Raw genomic sequence first — 22,348 nt, 5'->3', positions numbered from 1 at the left:
GTAGCTTGGATTCTTACCTTAGTTGGAGCACAAGGCACTACATGTCAGGTCTGATTTTTTACATTTTAAATATAGAGTTTCTCTTTGGGTCAAAAAATATCTAAAGCATTTCCTTTTACAGACTCAGGGGACACCATGATTTCATGATTTATTTACATTTAGGGGCAGCTCACAATGAGCCATTTACTGCTCATTTTAGCCCCCTCCCCGAGTCTTCGAGTTCATAGTTAAAACAATGCATTAACCAGTGTTAAATTTTAAATCTCATGAGTTTTTCTCTCCTACTCCATCCCATCCTAAGATTAAAAAAAATTATTCTTTTACATTTAAAAGTGAACATTGGCTACTGAAGAATGATTTAAAGGCTGAGAAAAATTTTAATAGTAAATCGTAACCTTCTCATGTTATGTTTTTGTTATGTTAAGGGGAAAAATCAATAAGGAAAAATTTAATTCTGATAAAGACACTCTTGGATCTTTGAAAACAACTGCTATCCTTTTAACTAAAACATTTGAGCAGCTTCAAAGACTATGTATTTCTTCTGATCTTGGAGCTGTGTGACTGGTAGCAAGAAAGAAAAAAAATCTTATTCTACATACAAGTGGATTGCTTAACAAGTCTGCACAGACACGTACTTGTTTGTACAATAGAGATAAAAATTCCTGTATAAAAATAATTCAGCTGCTGACAGCAGGCATTGTTGTTGGACCTGTCTTTTGTGCGTGTCCCAGCTCTGGGCCCCCTCCCCCACTATCTGCTTGGGGCAGCTTGCTGCCTGCAGACTCCTGACCAGAAGTTAATTGCTATATATTAAATATATAGGTATTGTATTTAAAGAGGAATATCTCGAGCCTTCCTATATGCATTCTACTCTACTTTCTGGTGTGATTGCGGCATTGCCAGCAGGGGGGTGGCAGGCAAACACTCTAATAGGGAAAATGACTTGAAGGCAGTTAGGGGAAATTTGGCCTTCAAGTCCCATTTGCTCTGCAGTGTAGCATCGGTTTCTAAACTTTTGTTTTTAATCTAATTCTGATTTACTCTGTCACATCCCATATCAACCCTCATTGAACTCTACTCATGTAGAGTAACATTAGTGTCAAACGGAATTGGTCAGGACTGTGGACCTGTGGCTCATACAGATGGTCGTGGATGCAGGTTCCATGCAGCTCTGCATCCTATTCTTTCTAATAAACATTAAAATGTGGCGCATTTCTGGGCAGGGCCCATGGATAAGAGACTCAAGGAACTGGGGACAGCACCTGAGGTTTTCCCCCTTCTCTCTCCTCCTCTTTCTCACGTCCTTGATATACCTACATTTCAGGTAAGATCATCTCTAGGAAAACATCCGAGACTGGGGCTGGGGGCTGGAGATGGGGAGAAGGCTGGGGGGAGAGAAGCTACTGGAATATTTTCAAGAGGGGCTCAAACACAATCACCAAAGCGGAGGGCCCTTTGGGTCCAGCTTCCGAGCAGTGAGCACACAGCCCTTTGAAAGCTGTTATTCTCAGTCTGACTGGTACACTAGCTGAGATAGGATTTACACCTACTTCCCTGTGTTCACTGGACTGAGCGTTTGGGATGGGGGTGGGGGAGGCGTTCACTGGAAATTCTATCACCAGAATTTCTTAAATGTCAGGAGGTTAGTAAGGTGTGGAGTTAGCATTCAAGGTGTAAGTTAGATTCTTCTCCAGACTGGTAATTGGGAAGCGTGAAAATCCAAATTCCCATGACGCTCTCTAATAACTGGGGTGGGGTGCTGTGGTGGGTGGACACCATAACTTTCTGAATGTCAGCTGATGTCTGCCTGACCTGTTCCTCTTGGATTAAATGCTGCCAGTGCAGGGTGGGGGAACCCCTGGGAAGATAAATACCCAGTGACAAGATTTTCACTCCTCAGAAGTAAACCAGATCGCCCTCCTCTGCCTCATATCCTCTCCTTTCTTGCTCTTTTCCCTTTGGAAGCAGCAACTTCTAAAATGAATGCCACTCCAAGCCGATGAAAAAGCTGTTTTTATACCATAGTGGATGTTTACACAGGAGACTCAACTTGAGGGGAAAAAGGCTTTTTGGGAGGGTGGTGGGACTCTCGTTAATCTGTTTTGTTGGAGGACTGTGCAGTATTGCCTATGAGCAACTCTAGGCTGTTTTTGATAAATTACCATGTTTAGAGATAGGTTTGGCTCTTAAGGGCTTAGTTTTATGAACAAAGTCCGTAACGATGTTTGCAGCCTCTGTTTGTCTCTTAGCCCCTTGGCTTCACTAGAAGCTCAATGTTTAGTTTAAGCTCAGTCTGGAAGATATAACAATTTTGCATTAAAAAAATGAGGAAATCATAGGAAGAAAAACCCTTTGCTTTTTGGATGAATCTTACTGATAATTTGCTAAAGCTCATTTGAATTTTAAGCACTTCTTTAATCTTCAAAGGCTAAATTGCTTTATGAATATGCATGGTGTGGGCAGACTTCAGTTCATTACCTAGTTGTAAATTCTAATGACCATTAGGTCCTTCCAGTAATTGCGAATTGTTTTGCATTTTTGATTGGCCTATTAACATGTACATTCGGTGCACATCAGGCTGGCCTGTCAGCCTGCTGAAGGAGAAAAAAAAGGTGAAAATTGTTTATAGCACCAAGATTCTTAGATTTTCAATCTTGCAAAATTGATGATGTAAAAAAATTAAAGCCGTGTTTTTTCTTCTCAAGATTGAAAGTTCACCAAGAGATTTGACATATTTAATTTACATGATGACTTTGCACTCCTTCATTAATGCAATTTGCATATGAAGCTGTTGTTAATCACTTTTGATCATGTTTTGTGTATTAGCTGCCTCAGTGGCTCTCCTCCTCGGATGCCCCAGTAGAAAGGAGCAAAATGATGCATCTTCTTGCCAAGTTTCCTTTAGTGAATTGAGGAATTAGAAGTCTAACCTTGAGTAATGACATATGTTTTATCCGTTTTCTTTTAATGTTAAGTACAGTTGGTGGAAGTGTTGGCTGGAAGTTGTTCTCATTTGGGGAGAAGACAGTAAAATTTAAGTGTATGATTGAGGCACATCCAGATACATACAGAAATATGTCCTGCCTGCCCCTGTTCCCCCATGGAAGTTGTCGGGCAGTTTCACTGTTAGCAGTTTGATGGCAGAGAGATTTCACTGTATTAAGACATCAGGCTCCTTTGGAAGAGAGATGGCTACAGACTACAGACCTTTCTAACAATGCTTTGGGTTTCTGCTTTGGATAGATGGCTAGCACCTCCACGTCTTGGGCCTGGGTTTGGCTGACTTCTTTATCTTTTAGCTCAAGTAAGTTTTCCTGGGGCCTCGTTCTTCAGCTTCTGCTCTTGCTGTGTCCTCCTCTAGTCACTGAAGTAAATCGTGGTCTCTGGGCTCTCGGGTGCCTCCCTCAAGGTACACAAGTGCCCTGGTTGTGAAAACAAGGTGCTAATGAACGGTTTCCGATTTTTGAGTGCCTGTGATTTTGGTGTTTGCCTTTGCTTTTGAATAGCCTGTGCTGTATTATTGATGCTCATCTTTGGTTTATGAGTTTATCGCTGGTTAACAAGCAGAATCAGAACACTGAAACTGATATTCTGATTAAAAGGAATGTTTAATGAAAGAAAATAAATTGTGATGGAAAATGAACAGTGTGTAAGGAACATAACTACAATTTTAACCTCCGAGGGACCCTAGCACTGCCCTACCATGACTTCCATCCATACCATGCTAAAAGCATGCTTCAGTTCAAAGTTGTTAATATTCAGCTGGGAAACAGTATCCAGAACACAAATAAATTATTAAGTGCATGAACTTTTTAGGCAGTAAGATGAACTGATGGGGTCCATCTGTGAGATCCAGGGGCTTTTTATTTGTGTGTGTCGAGCGATTCTGCCCTCTCCGACTTCACAGCCTTTGGTCTCCGGCCAACTGCATGCATAATTGATTCCACACGCACTATCATTTTCTTGATGTAATTGCTTTACTAAGATATGATGAAATCTAATGGATAATTTGCTATTTGAAAATGGGCAAAAAATGTTCATACTTTTTATTGGGGGGAGGGTTAGTAGACAAGGGGGTATTCAGATGACCCAGTATTTAAGAAAACAAAACAGATCGAAAAAAGCAAAGCTAACTTAGACAGGCTGCTTCATTCTCGTTGGTTATGGGTAGGAAGGTCTTCGTGACATATGGAAGCCAGTGTGTAAATCTCTCTCTTTCTATCTCATATCACACCCCCTCTTCATTCCTCCTCTGTCTGTCTCTCCCCCAAACTTTACAAGAAAGGGATCCTAACAAGGTAAAAAGTAAACAATTTAGTCATCACAAGCCTTATTATTCAGTCTATCCAGGAGTTTTGCCATGTCGGTTTATTTAACTTCCAGGAATGTAAACACTGACACAGCCCTAGAAGCAGCAAGAAAGATTACAGTATTAGAGTTAAAAACCCTGAGCGTGGAGTAGCTGTGCTTTATACTCAGCTATAATAACACTTTACATTGAAACATAATGGTAAGTCAAAACGGACTGGAAACTTCTGCTTATATGGAGTACAAATTTCAGTCTAATAGATTGGCATCATCTAGTGTACCCAGAGTAGATGGTTATATAATGGAGAGACTGTATAAATGTCAAGTACACAAATAATTCTACAGGAAGTAAATGAAAAGTATTAGAATTTCTTAAATCACCATTGAATTTTGTTGGTGGGACAATCTCATTAGCTCCCTCAAATCATGTGTGGCTTTGCATAAGTCTTTTAAAAATGTATTTTGAGGGAATTTACGGATGCTGAAACATTGTTTTAATCCAAACCAGTTCATGCTTTAAATGTACCTTAAAAAAAAGTGTACTGTTTTTCAAAGTACTTAAAGGGAGCGGAGGGGTAGAAAGCTTATAAAGCAAATCCATCTCACTGTGGCAAACTGTTTTTCAAGTAAAGTCATAATAATGAACAACACATGATCTGAAATTTGATCAGCAAACATATACTTATGCCAAGGAATTTTCTTTCTTTCTTGTTTCTCTCTTTCTCTCTCTCTCTCTTTTTTTTTGCCATTCACATACCAAGTTTCTGTAAATCAGGCAGAGAGTAACTATTGTTAAGGGGGAGACCAAATCATAATATACAGAATGGCATGGCTAAGCTGTCTTTTGGAAGAGACATTAACATCACCACCACTAACAATAACAACAACAACAAAAACCCTTTCTACAAAACTGGAAATGACAGAATAGTTTTAAAAGGAAAAAAAAAATTCACCCTACCTTCTGATGCTCAAAACTTCAAACTATTAATAGACCACCAGTGAGATAGACTGTCTTTGTGCCTTGAAATGCAAAATGAGGGAAATAATTAGCAGAGGAACAAAATTCTCAAAATTTGAAGAACTTCTGTGATTACTGGGGGTATAGTGAAAAGAAAATGCAAATTTCTTCCTGATCTTAATTAGATTCAATTGTGTAGTGGGTGTGTTAGATTGAGGGGGAGGGGAGGGGGGAGGGAGTGCTGGGGTGAAGCGAGGGGCTGTGGGAAGTGGAGACAGGTTAGCAGGGGTCTGGTGGTGTGGCAAGAGGAAAGGCAGCTCCCAGCGTAGTAAACTGTGCTGTTGGGGCCCAAATCCCGAGCCCTTAATTTAGCAGGGCTTATTTCCCTTTGGGTCTAGAGAATTTCATTTGTCCTTCCAGGGGAGGGTGGGCACTGAAATAACAGCCTGGGCTGCGTTCGGAAGGGGAAGCAGCCTGTGGGTAACTTTTCCCGACCACATGGGAAAGCTGCGTGAGATATTATGGGCTCTGCTTTGTGCACTAGCCATCAGTCAGCCTCTCAAGGTGGCATCTGCACAGAAGCCCCCAACACCAGGGCATTGCTGCACCCGTACCCCCAACAGTCTTTAGTGTTCAGTGGTGGTGGTTGGCCAGGGTCCTGCCAAAGTATGTGTAGCAAGTTTCACTGGCTGGATTTTCCTTTGCATGAAATAATAAAAACCCTGGCCAAGGCTTATGAATCTATTTTTGTTTCATTAATATTATTTATTATGTATTTTATTCATATTTTTAGGACGGACTGTGCTCTTGTTTGACCATTTGTAGTTATAATTAATACATTCCGTACTGGTTGTAAAAAGTATACTCACATTTAATTGCAAGTCAGGATAAATTAATGGATATGATTTAAAACAAAACTCACTTAAAATGTTCTTACAGGGAGCAAAAGAGGGGGCAGTCCTGCATTTAATTTATTTTCTGGGTGAGTGTCTGTGGTGAGAGGGTCGAAAGGATTGTGTGGGTCTAACAGGATGCATGTATGTGTCCGAGGGAAGTGGGGGCCACAGAGGGAGAAGGAAAACTGGGCAGGAGGAGGGGCAGCCAGGAGCTCTCTCCTTTTCTTTAATGTCTGAGGTTACCGGGAGGGGCTTAAGCAAAGTGGTCAAGTCCATCTGCTCCGGAGAAGGTGGTAAAGAAAAGAGGTTAGTGGCAAGAGGGAAGGAGCACAAAGGGAAAATTGTACATTGGGAGCGTTGCTCTCCGGTCGTGGTGTAGCCAGACTGGTTTAGCAGACAGAATGATAGATTGTTTTGTCAAGGGTCCCAGGGTGTGCCCTGAACTTGAAGCACTTTGTTTATCTTGAATAGAAAGGGAAAAGCGCAGACATAATCGATGTCTAGTTTTTAGGAGCTCGAAAGAGGTAGGAGAACAGAGAAGAGTAGGGGAGGTGGGGGAGGTGCAGGCCCCGGTTGTGGCTGTCCATTAACAGATGAACTTGGCCGAGGGCCAAGCTTTAGATGAGAGCGTGTCAGGGCCCCAGTGCAGCCAGGCCTTTTCAGCGGTGGGGTTTGTTTTTTGTTTTTTGTTTTTATTTTTTTAGTTTCTCTCTCTCTTTCTTTTTTTCTTTCTTTCTCTTTCTCTTTTTTTCTCTCCCTTCTCTCTCTCTTCCTTTTTTTTTTTTTTTTTTTAATATCTGCTGACTGTACATCAAATGCTCCCAGATCTTTGGCTAAAAGCAAGGGAAAAAAAGATACACATCCCATTTTTTCCCCCCTATGAACCAGTTGAGGCCAGTCGTTTGGCTACATACACAGGATCTATCATCTTTCCTGGTTTGCCATTGGGAAATAGGGTTGTGATAACGCCAGTAACCGGAGGGCCCTGGATCGGAAGGGTTGGTTTGTTTGGGACACCAGGGTGTGTGAGCGCATGCGCCGAGTATCCGTGCGCAGAGCCAGGGCGGGGCACGGCGAGTGGGTTGACGTGCTCAGGTAGGAAATCGCTGGAAATCAAATTTTTTTTTTAAATTGGCTGAAGTTAAACTACTCATTGGAAAGGACCTGTGAACTAATCTGTTGGTGGCTGAGCAAGATCATACCAAGCAAGGTCCAGGAAAGGCTGGGGTGGGGAAAAAGTGCCCTCGTTGGAAGCACAGCATTTTCCGTGCACGGCTGGTGGCAAATCCATGTGTCTGGGCTTGTTTTGTTCTCGATTATCTTCTTTGGTCTGCTTCTGTGTTTTTTAGTTTACTGTGACATTATGCATTCACTTATGAGTGTTGGCAAGCAAGAGTCATCAGCCCAATAACTTCCTGACATTTTTGGCTCTTTTAATGTGCAGTCTTTGCCCTCCTGCCACAAGTGGCGAGGTAATTGAATTTCCCTGTTACTCACTGGCAGGAGGCATGTTCTGGCTCCCACCAGAGGGGCTGCTGGGTCTAACACAGGGTTCAGAGAATTCCACCTAGGGGACACCAGGGGCTTCCAAGTGGTCTGGAGGCCTGTCTGAAATGCAGTTCACACAATAAAAAACATTTTTTCCCATCATGGACTTGAAAAGGCACTGTCGTGAACATCCATGTAAAATATGATGAAATCATGTTTACTTCTCCAGGCTGAAGCCTCACAAGGGAGGTGAGTTTTTTCCCAGTTACCTAGTGGCAAATAGAAACTGGGGACATTGGGTGGCCTCTGGGCTCATCCTACAGGTAACCCCAAACTCAGCCAAGCTCTGGGATGCTGTCTTCTCTCCTACCGAGGTTGTTTTTGTAACCTGCGTGGTGAGAAAGGGAAGAGGGTCTGAAAGAGGGGAAATAAGCTCTTAAGTGTGTCTCCTTTATTTTTTTTCCTCTTCCGCCTCTTTGAGTACATGGAATGAAATGGCGAAGAATTGCCGCCATTTCTAGTTGTGTGAACTTGCACAGATTTCTTCGTCTCTCCAAGCTCTAGTTTCCTCCTCGGTAATGTGGGGGGCATCACAGGACCTACCTCATGGGACGTTGTGAGATTTTGATGAGGAGACGTGCCTGTATTCTCAAGTAAATACTTGAGAAAAACCAGTTACTATTATGATTATGACTCACGGCTGAGAACGTTTTTCTCCTTTAAGAGCTGGGATCTCAAGGTAGTTTGTTCCTGCATGGGGTGAGCAGGCTGGGATGGGAGGAGAATAGGGCAGGGATGGTTCTCAAGCACTCACTGCCTCTTTCTGCCTCAGGAGGGGCTCCTGTGGGAAGGGGCCCCTGGGTGGAGAGAGCTCAGTAGCCCTGGCAGATCTGGTGAGGTGGGGGGCTTCTCGCCATTGGCAGCTCCCTCGCCGCTTGGCCTCTCTGCCTGCAGGCATATGCTGCCTTACCCAGAGAATGTGCCTGCGTGAGTGACACAGCCGCTTTGGGTGCCGAGTCCTGCTTCCCCACTGACTGGTTAGAGGGTTTGGGGGAACCATTTAACCTCTGTGAAATGGAGACACCCCAAAGAACCTCCCTTCCAGGGTTGGTGCAATGAGTCAATGAGAGAAAGCGTGACTTACTTGCCACACAGGATGTACGCCGAGAGTTGCCATTGCCATACTGTGGGTCCAGCCCATTGTTAGTCCACCCCACAGCAACCCCAGGAGGCAAGTCCTGTTGGTGCCATTTAGTGGAGGAGGAAATCGGGGCTCACCAAGGGTTAAATAACCCTCCCCTCCCTAAGGGCTCACGGTTATGGATTCCATCCTTTGATGTCCAGTCTTTACCGTCTGCCACCTCCTCAGAGGTTTGCAGCTTTCTGCAGTGGGGCTGGGCACCAACTGGGCGGGAAGCTCTGATGCTGGACGGTTGGCCCTCCTATGGGTTCTGTGGTCAAGTTTTCAGTCTTCGGGGAAGGAGAGGAATGTTCCCATCCAGTCCCTGGGCAGCTGTCCTGGTTGTATTGGAGGAGCCTGGGAGCTGTTGGAAAGAGCAGCAATGTAAGGAATTCTGCTTTGCAAGTAGTCACTTCTCTGTCTGTCCAGAGTGAGCCAGAAGTGGGGCGAGGGTCCTAGAAAAGGGAGGAGGCTTTACTATGTGTGTGACTTGATTGGGAGACAGCAGTAGGCTGACCAAGAAACTCAGCTAGGACTTTTAAGGAAGGGCTGGTGGAGTCTGGCTTTCAGCAGTTCTGTTCTATTGTTTCTTTGGCATTTTCTTCACTGACCACACCTTTAAAGGGATGAGAGAATCAGATTTACACTGTGAAGGAGAGAGTGCATGAGTGAGTGAGTCTGTGTGTGTCTGTGCATGCGTGCATGTGGGTGTGTGTGTATGTAGGGGGTCCTGGGGGTAATAATCTGCTTCAAGGAGGTTTTCATTTCTGGCCGAACAAGCGCTGTGGTGAGGCGAGTCCGGAAAGCATGCTCAGAGATTTGGGGGAATTTTTGAATGGAAACTGCAGTCAACAACTCCATACGATCCACATGTGGCTTTCCCTGAGGCGGGTTTTCAGCTGCATGGTGGCCTCCCCGAGTCACTCCGCAGGCTGCTCTGACACCATTAATATTTGCTGAAGCAAGACCTGAGGTTCGTTGCAGAGGGATTACATAATGTATTCCAAAACCAAATGTCAGGGTTTTCCTTTTATTACCCACCCTTTTGGAGTGGCTGGGCCACCATAGACCACCATTATATAATTTCAGAGTCATTGGGTAGTCAGGAGGTGCCTACTGTGTGCTGAAGTCCCATAGGGAAGCTGAAAAGTTGGCCTCAGGACTGAAGAGTGTCAGTGGGAGCTCTGCTCATTTGCTAACCCTTCTCTTTGAGCCATGGAAGATCGTTTAGATAGATGCTCCACGAAGATGTTGTCATTGGCGTGGATGCAAGTGGTCTTCTGAGTTGCGGGTGGGGATGGAGGTGGCTGGTGAGAATACATGTGGGTGGACAACGCCAAACCTTCCATTTCAGTTCTTACTCTGCCCTGGGACTGAGTCCTTGCTTCCTTCCTCCCCTCTCACCTCTTCCCCAGGCTCTCTGTGTCTCTACATGCCGCGTCTTCAGGACTGATCATCCCAGAAGAGAAGCTCTGAGTTTTGTTTGCTGGGGTCCCTAGACTGAAAAGCTGAAATGATAAAAAAAAAAAAAAAAAAAAGAATATCATAGCTTCAGGGCCCCTATTTTGTGTACCCCCCCACCCCACCCCCAGTTTTCTCTCCATTCTCTTGAAAATCTGGCCAGCTCTCTGACGGTGGCCTTTTGTTTCTTTTTCTTTTTCTTTTTTTTTTTTTTTGGTTCTGCCTTCGTTAAGGTAACATGAATTTAATGTCCCAAGAGGCAGGCTGGTGACCCTTCAGGCCAAGTGCCTGGATGTGGCAACGCTATAATAAATATTGAATGGTGAGAGCAATGGAAATTTAACAAAGCCATAACTGAGGAGACCGCACAGGGGCAGCGGACTGGTTAAGAGGCTGTTGGATGAGCTGGGTAGTATTTCTACTTCAACCTGATTGAAATGTCGACTAAAAATCAATGCTGTTGACTAGTGATAATTTACAGCGTTCCCGGTGCTAAGTAGTTCCCCGCTTAAGAGTGCGTTGGCTGGGCAGAGATTAGTGCAGAGAGTTGTGTGTGTCACAATGAATCAGACGCATTATAGGTCAGCCCTTTATTTGTTTCATCATGACTTTTACACAGTTGTCATGTAATTTATGGCTGCTTTCACGTTGTCAAACATTTTCATTGCATCTTCTTCCTTAACACACTCCTGACACAGGCGTGCTGTCTTGGAAGGCTTGGTATTATTTCCTAATCTGAGAGGAGGCCTATAAACCACCAAATTACACTATCTTTGGGCTAATCTAAATGCGCTGCAGATTAAAATCAGAGCTCATTTGTCCCTGATGCAAATTATTAAGTTTTAATTATAAATATCCATTTAATTACCCCATACATTTTTATTTTGTGGACCCTTTGGAGAACTGCTGTCTGCGATGGTGGACGGGGAGATGCATAGGAGACAATCTGTGGTAATTAATGTACACTCCCCAAATGGTAAAGGATAAACATATGCTGCTTTGTTTGTCTTATTTATTGATTGATTAGATGTATAGAGATTTTGGCATCCACACAATCTGAAGTTGAAATCCTTTTGAAAATGAAAACTATTTAAAAATCTTTTGGGGGAAGAAAAAGCACAATAAAGGCAACCTGAGCTTTCTGTTAGAACACATCGTCCTAAAATATGGGATTTTCGCTAATTTTTAAATTTGATTTGGTCTAGATTTCGCAGAAATTAAGGGTGAGAGAAAACATACCTGTTTTGCCCTAGAATGTGAAATCATTGTTATAGAAAAACTATGATCTTTAAAAAAAAATGACATCCTGGTTTCCAGCCTTGCTAGTATTCACTCCTAGCAAGCTACAGTATCTGCTTATAAAGGAAGACAGTCCAGTTGAGAGCATTATGGTGAACTATTTTTGACTACCAAACAATGAAGTAAAAACAAAAAGAGAGAGAGATAAAATACAGATTTGTAAAGGCCTTGTAACTGGACATTTACTCTTCATGAAGGCAGTGGGAAAATTACCAAGACTGGTTTGGTGGGTGGTGAGAATTGAGGTTTACTTTGACTTTTATTGATAGTGGAAAGACACTGGTCTGGGAACCAGTATGCCTGGATCTGATCCTGAGCTGTGAGACCTTGAGGTTCTTTTTGAGGTTTGGCATTTTAGTCTCTTCATCTGTAAAATGGGTAGTTTGGACCAGCTGGGTCTCTGAGCCCCTGTCATATACTAGCCTACTCTGAACACCACAGGCATGTTCCCAAGTTCCCCCTCCTTCCTGCTCATTTTGGAATCTAGTTGCTGAATAGGACTCACCTGCAAAGAGGCCAGAATATTTTCATGATTTGCCTCAAAGATGGAAGCTACCTTGGAGATGAAGGCTTGGACTCCTGGTCCCTCGGCAGAAAGATTAAGGGCAACTTTCAAATTGCTGGAAGCAAAATTGAAGCGTGGTATAATGGAATGGTGATAATTCACAGAAGTTTCCAGCCTTACAAGATTTCTCCATCTTTTAATTGTAGCAAGCTGTTTTTTTCATAAACTCTAGAGAGTGTAATGTGTATTTTCTCCAAGTTTGCTTTTTTGGGCAACTGTAACTATGTCAAAATAGAAATACGTTTGACAAAGAAATCAGTTGAATTCAAACAACCAGGTATTTTAAATTCAATTAACTGACTGAATTCAGTGATATTTTCCTTCTTCCTTCCCCAAAAGCTGGTTTCTCTGTATGGACATAGCCTACATATGCTGAGTTCTTGGAGTTACAAATTCTTGCTTGTTAAAGGCATCCGATGCAACATGTTTAGAAGAACTCTCCCTCTGTTAGTGTTGAAGACAGCATAAATTGAGGGAAAAATGTTCTTTTTTTATTCATCATGTAGGTAAAAGCATATGGCCGTTTTAGGGACATGTGATCTTTGCAATACATTTTCTAAACTCGGTGTTTACCATTGACTCTTAGAATGGACGTTTCCGTTTTCCATGCTGTCCAGCAAATGCCATTTATACATGGCATTAAATTAGCTATAAAATGATGTTTTCAGAAGCATACTGAAAAACAACATTCAAAGTTAGCCCTTGGATAATGATTATCTGAAACTTTCTTTTATTATGCCATGTACTAAGAATAAGGAGGAAATGAAACAATTGTGAAATCCATGTTTCTTGTAAGACTTAGACACTTGAAATCTATAGCTTCAATAAAAAAGTAATTTATTTAAATTACTGCCTCTTTAATTTATAATGTTTCGGGGATTTTTGTTAGGAGTGTTCTGTAAGTGCAGTGATAATCAGCTATTTCAGATTTTGCATGCTCTTCTGTCTCTGGCAAAAAAAAAAAACCAAAAACCCAACAGGGAAAAGGAAAAAGTTTAGCTCCAACTTAAGCCAAAGGAAGATAACGGGCAGACTGAATGAATGGCAGCCACCTCGAGGCACTGTTTTCTCCTTCGGTTATTACCTGAAGAGAAAGCATGATAACATTCATGCCAAAGAGGTAGGAGACAAAATATGTATTCAGATATGAAGTTTAGGATTTCACAGCCTGATAGTCTCTCTCCCCTCCTCCAGTTGCATTGTGCAAATATATCAGCTGTTGTGTTGTTAATGTGTGATACGACGCTGCTGCTAGGACGGCCTTGGCTCACTAATGGGGTCAAATGTGTCACAGTGTGATGTATGGATTATGTTTACCATGGCACGTTTTTGTTTGCGAGTGGGGCTGTGAGATGGGAGCAGATGATAAATGAAGATACCCTACAGTTTTCACACTAGTTTCTGTGGTCCTGAGTCTCCAAAACAATCCCAAGCACTGCTGAGCATGGTGAGGTATTTATGGGAGCATAATTGACTTTGAAGTTTCAGATCTCTGGCTGAAGTTTAGGATGTGATGGTCCATTATGGTAATGTCTTTACTTAAAGGTCCTATTTTAAACCCTAAATAAATTATTTAGGGTTTGTTGCTAAAACTTTGGTAAATTCATGAACCTTTGGGCTGGTTAAATAACTTGCCAGTGGCTTTCTGTGCCTGGACGATTCATTTGCTTGGGCTCCTGTGTGTGTGTGTGTGTGTGTGTGTGTGTGTGTGTATGATTTCTAAATTTATTTCTCGAGTTTCACATGCAATGAATGGTTTTTCTTACTGGAGCCTTGTGTGGTACACCTATAAAAGATTTGTGATCTCTTTTGGAAAAAAAAAAATCCCCAAATACAGCAACACTCATCATAAGACATAGCAGATATATATACACATAATTTATACATATGTACATACTACATGAATACACATATACATACACTATGTATATATACATAGTGTATGTATATAGTGTATACACACACACACACACACACACACACACACTCTATATAGAGAAAGAGAGGTTGAGAGAGAAAGTAGGAAGGTCTTTAGATTTACCAAGATTCCATTAAGTTAATATAAAAGTTTAAAATATTGTTCATGTAACTACCTCTTTTCCTCAGATTCTAACTTAGGCAAATCCATCTTCATGCTATTTGTCTCTGAGGGTCTGTTATTCACATAGCCCTGGATTGAGGGGCATAATTGCAGATTTAGGGACAACAGTCTCCAGCCGAAATTATAAATGGCTGCCTGTACCTTTTGCCTTCACAGAGTTGAGAAGTCTGGTCCTTCTGGCGGTGGCTGTAACACTTGTTGCCTGGAAGTCCCTTCTTCAGAGTTCTGCCATGAGTCTATTTCCCGTGACCCACCTCTGCATCTGGTTAAATGGACTTCAGTAATCTGGACACAGTTACTTCTTACTTATTTTATATCCTGAAAGATATTAAGTCCAACAAGCTTTTACCCACTGAGTGTAGAGAAAACGGCCAGGCAATTTTTGTTTCAATCTCTGTGTCTCTCTGGAGCAGTAGTTCCAGAGGCTGATCAATAGGTTTTATTGTAGACCTCACTGTCTCTAAAAGCATTGTGACCTTATCCTGTCTAAAAATAGTATTTGCTCTTGCTTTCAGAACCTTGACCTGTGAAAACCCATTTGGAACATAACTGACATATCTAGTCAGCTGTATATCCAAGACATGCTCTGCGAATGAATTCTGAGCAGAACCGTCCAGAACACTTTCCCCAAAGGAAAATAAATACTGGTTCTGAATACGGGGAGTGCACCTGCTTGCCCAGTGTGGGGGTGGGCCACATGGTGAGGAGTAAGGAAGACTCGGGGACTGGAGGCTGATGTGAGGGGTAAGAACCCTCAGAGAGGACTTCAGGAGGGTGCCTTTGGCCCCAAGTATGAAAACGGACTGCAGGAGCAGGAGTTTGGGCTGAAGTGCAAGATAGCTTTAAACAGAGTCCATGACCCTTTTTAGAGAGCGTGATTCTCCCAGCGCTTTCCTTGGCTTTTCCTAAGCTTCAGTCTTAAACCTTGGTGGAAGGGGTTCTCTGAGGCATAACCTAGATGGAAAGAAGTATTTCAGAGTCTAAAGTAACTTCTCTATTTTCTTTTAATGATAAAGAATTACTTCCACTTTATTTATTTTTTGGTGTGATAATGGTTTTGTGGTTTTTTTTTTTAAAGAATCATTATCTTTTAAAAATACGCATACTGAAGTATTTACTGATGGAATGATAGGATGTCTGGAATTAGTGTAAATAATCAGTGGGCAGGGTTAGCGATAGATAAAACAAGATTGGCCACGAGTTGCTAACGGTTGAAGTTGGGTGATGTGTACTTGGGAGGTGATTTCTGCCATTCTCTCTACCTCTGTGTATGTGTGAGATTTTCCCAAAAATGAAGGCGCTGCCTGATGATAAAGAGCAAAATGGCCTTGTTCGGCAGTGGGTGTTGTTTCTTTGTCAGTGGTTTGGCTCAGAGGCAGTGAGGAGGCAGGTGTCCTCTGGGAAAGAAAGTACCTGTGAGCCCAAGTCTTGTATCGGGAAGGTTCACTGTTAAGGGGGTTGTCTTAGGGTCTGCACTGTGCATGGTGCTGCATTCTCCTGGTAGAAGGGAGAGCCCATGGTTTTTTTTTCCATGCATGAAGAAGAGTTGGAGATGGAGTCTGACTGAATCTTGGCACTGGTGTCTCTTTTCATCCTGGGGGGTGTTAGGAAGAAGCAAGTGGGCAGTGCCTACTACCCTGGTAGTGTTGAGGAAGACAAGGCTCTTGGGTATTCCTGTGGCCATTGGAGCCCTGGCTGATTTGCCTGAGAGGAGGTGGACCACACCCTCGACAGATGAAAGGCAGGGGTGCAGTGGTTGCACAGTTGCAAAGGGGCATTGTGTTCTCCTATTTAGCAACATCTAGGCGTGTTGCCTTGTAGCTTGAAAGTGAGGTCACCAGTGGTCTCGGTGAAGCCTGTCACATCGGAGCCAGGGTGGGTCTGCTCTCTGCCGTATCTGCTACCTAGAAGCTGAGACCAGCCTCTCCGAGCTGTTCCCAGGCACAGGTCCCCCTGGTTTCACAAAATGTCTGCTCCTGCTCCCTTCATGTGGTGGCTATTATTAGCAAGTGTCACTCAGTTATCTTGAGAGTGGCGCATTTAGCTGCCATCTAAGTGTCTGACACTTGGGTTTACAGCAGATTAAATTAAATTTTAGGCTAGTTTGGCTTCACTGGCAGGAGACAATAGGAGCAGCTGTTGTAGAAATGTAACCTGGCACCCTCCAGGACTGGTGTGTGTGTGTGCATGTATGTGTGTTTTTCTGTGTGTCTGCTCAGAGGTGCACCTGTGGGAGTTCAGAGCATGCCGGTGACCCTTGGGTGATAAGGGACCTGACTGGCCCCTGTTGGGGGGGATGGGAAAGGTGCCATTGTCTGGGGCTGACCACTGGGCTACACCTCCTTTTCCTCTTCTTTGCATTTCATTCCTTCTTCACAGCAGTGTTTAGACAAATAGTTTCTCCAGCTTAGTTGGATTGTGTTTGGTTAGCAAAGGGAGGGTATGAAGCTGGAATAATCTTTCTACTGTTTGCACATCCGTGTTTTTCTGCAAAGGGGCTAAGCTTGCATGAAGACACCAATGGAAACCAACAGAGGAAGGGTGTGGATGATTTCTGGCTCATTGCTATGTGGTGACCAAGTTGACCTGATGGGTGGTGTAGGCAGAATGTTTGGCTGTCCCTGTCCTGCTTTATGTCTCAGATTCTTATAGGTCCAGTAGGCAGACCCACACGGGGGTTAGCGGGAGGTCTGTTCTTTTAGACACAAATATCTCCTCCTTGGTGCTTGTGCTCGGTGTAGTTGTGCCTGTGAATTTAGGACCTTTATGCCTCATCCTGTTGAGTCAGAGCAAAGCAGTGCACATCAACATCACTTTTTAAAGATGCTTCCGAAAACTCTCTGGGGATAATTTCTCCCTCTTATAAACGGAATGCAAATGTGTACGTTATTCCACGGAAGGGCAATGCTCTTTGCTTTTATAATCTAGGTCTTAAAAAATTCTGTGGCACTTGATTTCAGTTCCTCAGACTCCAGAATTTATACTCACTGATTAGTAATACATTATGCAAATAATTCAGTTTACATATCCAAATACTGTTTTGCATCATTCACACCTCATGTCTGGAAAAAAAAAAAGTGAAATGTTTCCTCAAAATAAACAAAACCTGCAGGAGAGTTTATTGTAAGGGTGAAAATTAAAGAGGCACCCATTTGCCTGGGAACTTTTGAGGAAAATTTTAATACTCCTGCATAAATAATTTTGCAGGTTTTTTTTTTGAGGGGTCTTTTACCCATAGGACATGCCATTCAAGGTATAATATGTTTCCTTTGGCTTTCTGAATTTTTCAATTTTTTTTGGAAAAAGAAGCCGTAACACTACATCCGATACACATTTGTGCATTAATACGTAGAGCCGCAAGTGAAAATTTAAGCTGAGTTACTTGAAGGAGGTACCGTACTTGCTTACCAGTCACATGAGGTTTTTGCCAGAGAGAAAAGGAGACTAAGTAGATGCAAACTTTTAGACTCAATGTCAAGAGAGAGTTAACTCAGCGTAGGCACGAATGCTTCAGTTATAGGTTGGCAAATGGCAATGCCCTATGAAAGTCTTTTAGCTTTCAGTGGGTTTTTACTCTCATTGGAGTAATTCAGGAGAATACAGGATGTGACCTGGAGCCCTTTTCTGAATAAGCACGTTCCCATGCCCACGTGAATGTCTGAGCCAGTAGCTTTGACCTCACGCGTCAGAACGGAATTGGCCTGAGACATCTGCCCAGAATTCCAGCGGTTCCCACCTCACTCTCTGGAGCGGTTCACTTACTGCTATTGCAAAACATGTCAGGTTTCCGGAGGAATTTCCCTGAGAGGGAAGGAAGGAAGGACGGCAGAAAGGGAAGAAAGCAAGTGGGGGCCTGGTCTTCTCTTTGTGGCGCGAGTGCTGTCATCTTTCTTGGACGACGCTCCACACCCACCCCTCCTAACAGGTTATAGACACATTTTTGGCACTGTGTGAAGTAAGCGTTCCAACATGTTTTTAATCTTTAACTTTCACGTCTTTAGAAGTCTGATGTACTGACTTTCAGCTGCCTGGAGATAGTTCAGGGCACAGCACCTGACAGGTGTAATGTTTTGTGTTTTATGTCTCTCAATATGGAGGTTATAGTATCAAAAAGGCCGCAAAATGCCTTAAAGATGTTGATCCCCATGTACTGAATACGCGTGGGCCCCTTCTTGCCCCACTTTCACATCTACCTTTTTTTTTTTTTTTTGTAGCCTGTGTTTGAAAGGGCCCTTGGTGTACTTGGGAGATAAGAAACTCCTTGGCTTGGCATTACCTCCCAGAGGGTCAGGATTGGGAAATCCCACTCCTCTCCACTTTTTCTCCAGGGTGGAGAGATGTCTGCCCTAGCTCTCCTTTTGCTGTGGATGGTGGGGAGACAGACTTGGTGGGTGCCGTGACTTCAGGTCTCACCTTGAGTGACAGGAGGTCAGCAACAAGCAGCCGCGTCAAGTGCCGCTATGGACGACTGTGCCTTGATTTTTGCCAAGAAGCACAGTGATTGGGTCCGTCCACTTGACTGGAGCCTGCCTTGTCACTGCTGGGTCCGCAGGATACCCTGTGGCTCCTGCTCTTACGTCTGTTCTGGAGGGGCTTTTAAGGGAACTCTGTAACGATAAGCAGGCTTTTAGTTTCCTCAGCATTCTCTGACGGGCTGAGTGTTGTCTCTGAGCTCCCCACCTCCCCCCCACGACTGGTGTGTGGTGATTCTCAGATGGAGCGTGGTGCTTCTCACCTCGTCCCCCAGGTCCATGCGTGTGAGAACTGACGCCCGCATGGGTGATGACCTCCCATGCTGGTCCCCACCTCGTACTCTCCACTTGAGTAAGTGAATTGAAATGCAGGTGAGTTGGAATGTCATTTTACAGGCATGGTCTTGAGTCCGCTCTCACACAGACACTTACAAAATAAATACATTTTATTAGTACTGAGTGGTAACAGAGTTCTTTGGGTTCACTTCACTACCAGCTGCAACACAGCCACATGGAACTAAAACTCTGATCCAGTGTCGCCTTCACCTCCGGTGCCGTGTGCGGCGGGGGAGCACATGCTGCTGGAGGGAACCAGACAACATGATGCCAGGCCCAGTCTGGTCGGAGGGAGTCTGGATACAGAAACGTTGGGCCTGATTTTGCCTTTTGAAATTAAGGTAGCTAAGGCTCAGTAATTAGTTTAAAGTGGTTTTTAAAAAATTTCTCTCTTTCCCTGAAATTGACTTTTAGGGCAAGGCTCTTGTTCCTCATTGACCAGTATCTGCAGAATCGCAGGAGACAGTCCAGGTCTTTGAGTGTGGACATTTTCCTTCGTGCGAGGGAAGTCAGTGTTTACTGAGCATCTTCCATGTAGATGTGGAATCATGAAGCTCTGTCATTTCCCGTCTCATTCTGCAGATGAGACAGGTTGAGGCTGAGAGGGGAGCGAGGTGCCAGAGGTCACTCACCAGGCAGTGATAGAACTGACAAGCCCGGGGCCTCACACTTTCATCCCTGCCTCTCTGTCCCGACTCATACAGCCTCTCCTGGTCCAGCAGGACCCAGGGTGGCCCTCCTGACTTCTTCTCAGAGACTCATGCTGCTCCCAGTGCTTTTATGTGCGACAGCCTAAATGTCTGAGTTGGAGCTTGGTGGGGAAGATCCCAGAGCTCTCTGGGCCATGCTAACCTAGGGATCCTGTGATAAAGCCCAAACAACAACCAACCAACTGGACCATTGCAGAGGATGGTTGGGTTGCTTTGCCTCATTCTTTTTCATGTCCTCTGCCCTGTTTTGAGCAGGCCTTCCTGCTATGTTTCCTGATAGGGCTCCCGCAGTGTGGCTGTCCTAAAGTTCACACCAGGTGCACGTGGAACATCTTGGCGTTTTTATCCAGATCACTGGGCATATGGTGTAGATGGGATTGGGGTGGTGGTGCCTCTCTCAGGGGCAGATGGTTCTTGAGAATTGATGGGCCCAACCTCTTCCTCTACCAGACGGGTTCTATTTTTAAAGACGTTTCTCAATAGCCGGAAATCCTTCCCTTTGTCTACCTTAAATCCTTCATGCTTCAGTTTAAACCCATTTCCTCTTCATTCCAGGGAAGATGGAGTATCTCATCACCAGCTTTGGGCTGAAATCCCTCCTATTTTAGAATTTTGCCTCTACTCCCTGCCACTGCTCCTTCCTGAATAATCTCTAATCCCTAAACTTGAACTGTTATCTTTAAACCCATTTATTATTTTTGTACCTCTCTTAAGAACTTCCTAGTTTCCCAGATCTGTTACTCAAACATTAGTCTAATTACTGCCGAGTACAATGACAAGATGCCTTAGTGTTTTCCACGTTCCTTACTCCTACCTCCGCACTTGGATATCGTGCTTGTTTTTAAAGAACCAGCACTTCATTGATGACTCACACTCAGCTGGATGTCCACTAGGAATCCCATACCTTCGTCAGCCACCTTCAAGTGCAGTTAAACTTTCACGCCCAACTGTACTGTTGCCACAAGTCTCTCTTCCCAGACCCCCTTCTCTGTCCTTGTCCACATTGAACTTAGTTCTCTGCTCCTGTCCCAAGTTCCCTGGCCACCTCTTTGCTTCACCAGGTGACGGAGAGTTATGATGCTGTCTCTGAAGGTGCCTCCTCCCTCTTGGCTCCTCTCCCAGTGACAACTTCATGGAGGCTGAGAAATACAGTGAGTGGCCTTTCTTGCCTCACTTACTGCTGGGGAGAGAGCTGTTCATAAGTTTCCGCTGACATCTGGAGAACATAGGTTTTGGAGAAGCAGAGCCCAGATTCCCCGCGAGCCAGCAGAGCCAATTCTTTTTTTGAGTTTCCAGCACAACCTGTGTTGTGATAATAGGAGTTGGTCATTGTGTTTAATAGTAAAACAAAGCCCAGGTGCACGTCATAGGCACATCTTCTGTGTGCTGGGGTGAGGAAAGGTGGTCATGAGTGTGTAGGATGATATGAAGAGCATTACAGACGTGGGAAAGCATCTGGGAGCACACAGACATGGCATGAGTAATTGCAGGCGTATAGCCACAAGGCTGCGTTTTCTGTCCCTGCCTCCCCTTTTTGTACCCCAGTTCAGTCAGTGAAGACGGAAGTGAAGTGATGAGAAGAGGGACCACCCATCCTTCAGACTCCAAGGTGTTTGCAGCCCAGGACCCCTGTGTGGGTGTGGGCCCAGCAGAGACCAGAGAACATCCCCTGATTGGATCTTTCTCAGACTGACTTACTCACTTCCAGTTCTGCCCAGCCCAGAGGTGACTTGGTAATCCCCGCAGTATGAACTCACGGTGGGCTCAGTGGTCTGGGAACTTCTGCCTCCGGTCTCAAGTCAGGAGCAGAAATGGGGCAGCTGGGAGGTTGGGTGATGAAAAGTCGGTTGGAAACCCCTCAGTCGGTGTCAGACCCTGGTTCCATCTGCCCCTCTGTGCACCGCCACATTCTCCTTGCTTGAAAGCACTGTGCTGTGTTTCGAGGAGGAAAGAAGTAGCCTGGTCCCACATACATGCGTTGAGGGCTTGTTTCGGGATTGCCTTCCCCTGAACTGAATTGCCAAAGCCCTTTCTGCAGGTAACTAAGAATATCTGAGTGGGGACCTGGCTCAGGCCTGGCTGGTGCTCTTTGGAGGAAGCATTGCTCTGGGATTCATGGGAAGGCAGCCACAGGGTCCGTGTTGTCTTGTGGGTGTTGGTATTTTCTCCTCCCTGAACCATAACCTTTTTGAGAGCAGGGATCGCCTTTTATTTTGTGTGTTTTCATGCCCCACGTAATGCTGGTTCATTATGCTGTTTAATTCATACTTCGTTCTGGCTGATTGATTGGAAACTGAAAGGCCCGACTTTGAACTGGATGCCTTGGCTCCCTGACGTGGAAAGGTGCTGAGGCAGGGCGACTTTATTCCCCCCCTTTCTCCCTGTGGAGACAATGAGAAAGCTTGGGGTTGGGGTAAGGAATGGTGTCTTCACGGCCTTCACTCCGCAGCCGCCTTTTCTCTTGGCCAAGCAGTGAGCCCTCTGCTTCTAGCTCCAGCTCCTTCTTACCTGAGAGTGGGTATGGGGAGGCTCCTTAGGGCGGCCAACACTGGGGAAGGCAGCTGGGGGCCCCCT

General features: G+C 44.3%; 1 protein-coding gene across 10 annotated transcripts in view; it reads left to right on the top strand.

Annotated features, from left to right (window-relative positions):
* BCL11A (BAF chromatin remodeling complex subunit BCL11A) overlaps window positions 1–22,348 on the top strand; it is a 98,159-nt gene that overhangs the window by 16,433 nt on the left and 59,378 nt on the right. The window contains exon 1 of one of the 10 annotated variants that reach the window (XM_032497602.1): window positions 5,472–7,257. The exons of the other annotated variants lie outside the window; for them this stretch is intronic. Coding sequence (XP_032353493.1) covers window positions 6,978–7,257 — 280 coding nt within the window. The 5' untranslated portion in view covers window positions 5,472–6,977. Of the gene's footprint in view, window positions 1–5,471; window positions 7,258–22,348 lie in introns of those variants that run through there. 10 annotated transcript variants of the gene reach the window in all.

This window comes from Camelus ferus, chromosome 15 (assembly GCF_009834535.1).
Source record: "Camelus ferus isolate YT-003-E chromosome 15, BCGSAC_Cfer_1.0, whole genome shotgun sequence".
Lineage (NCBI taxonomy): Eukaryota > Metazoa > Chordata > Mammalia > Artiodactyla > Camelidae > Camelus > Camelus ferus.
This window is presented reverse-complemented; position numbering and strand designations above follow the sequence as displayed.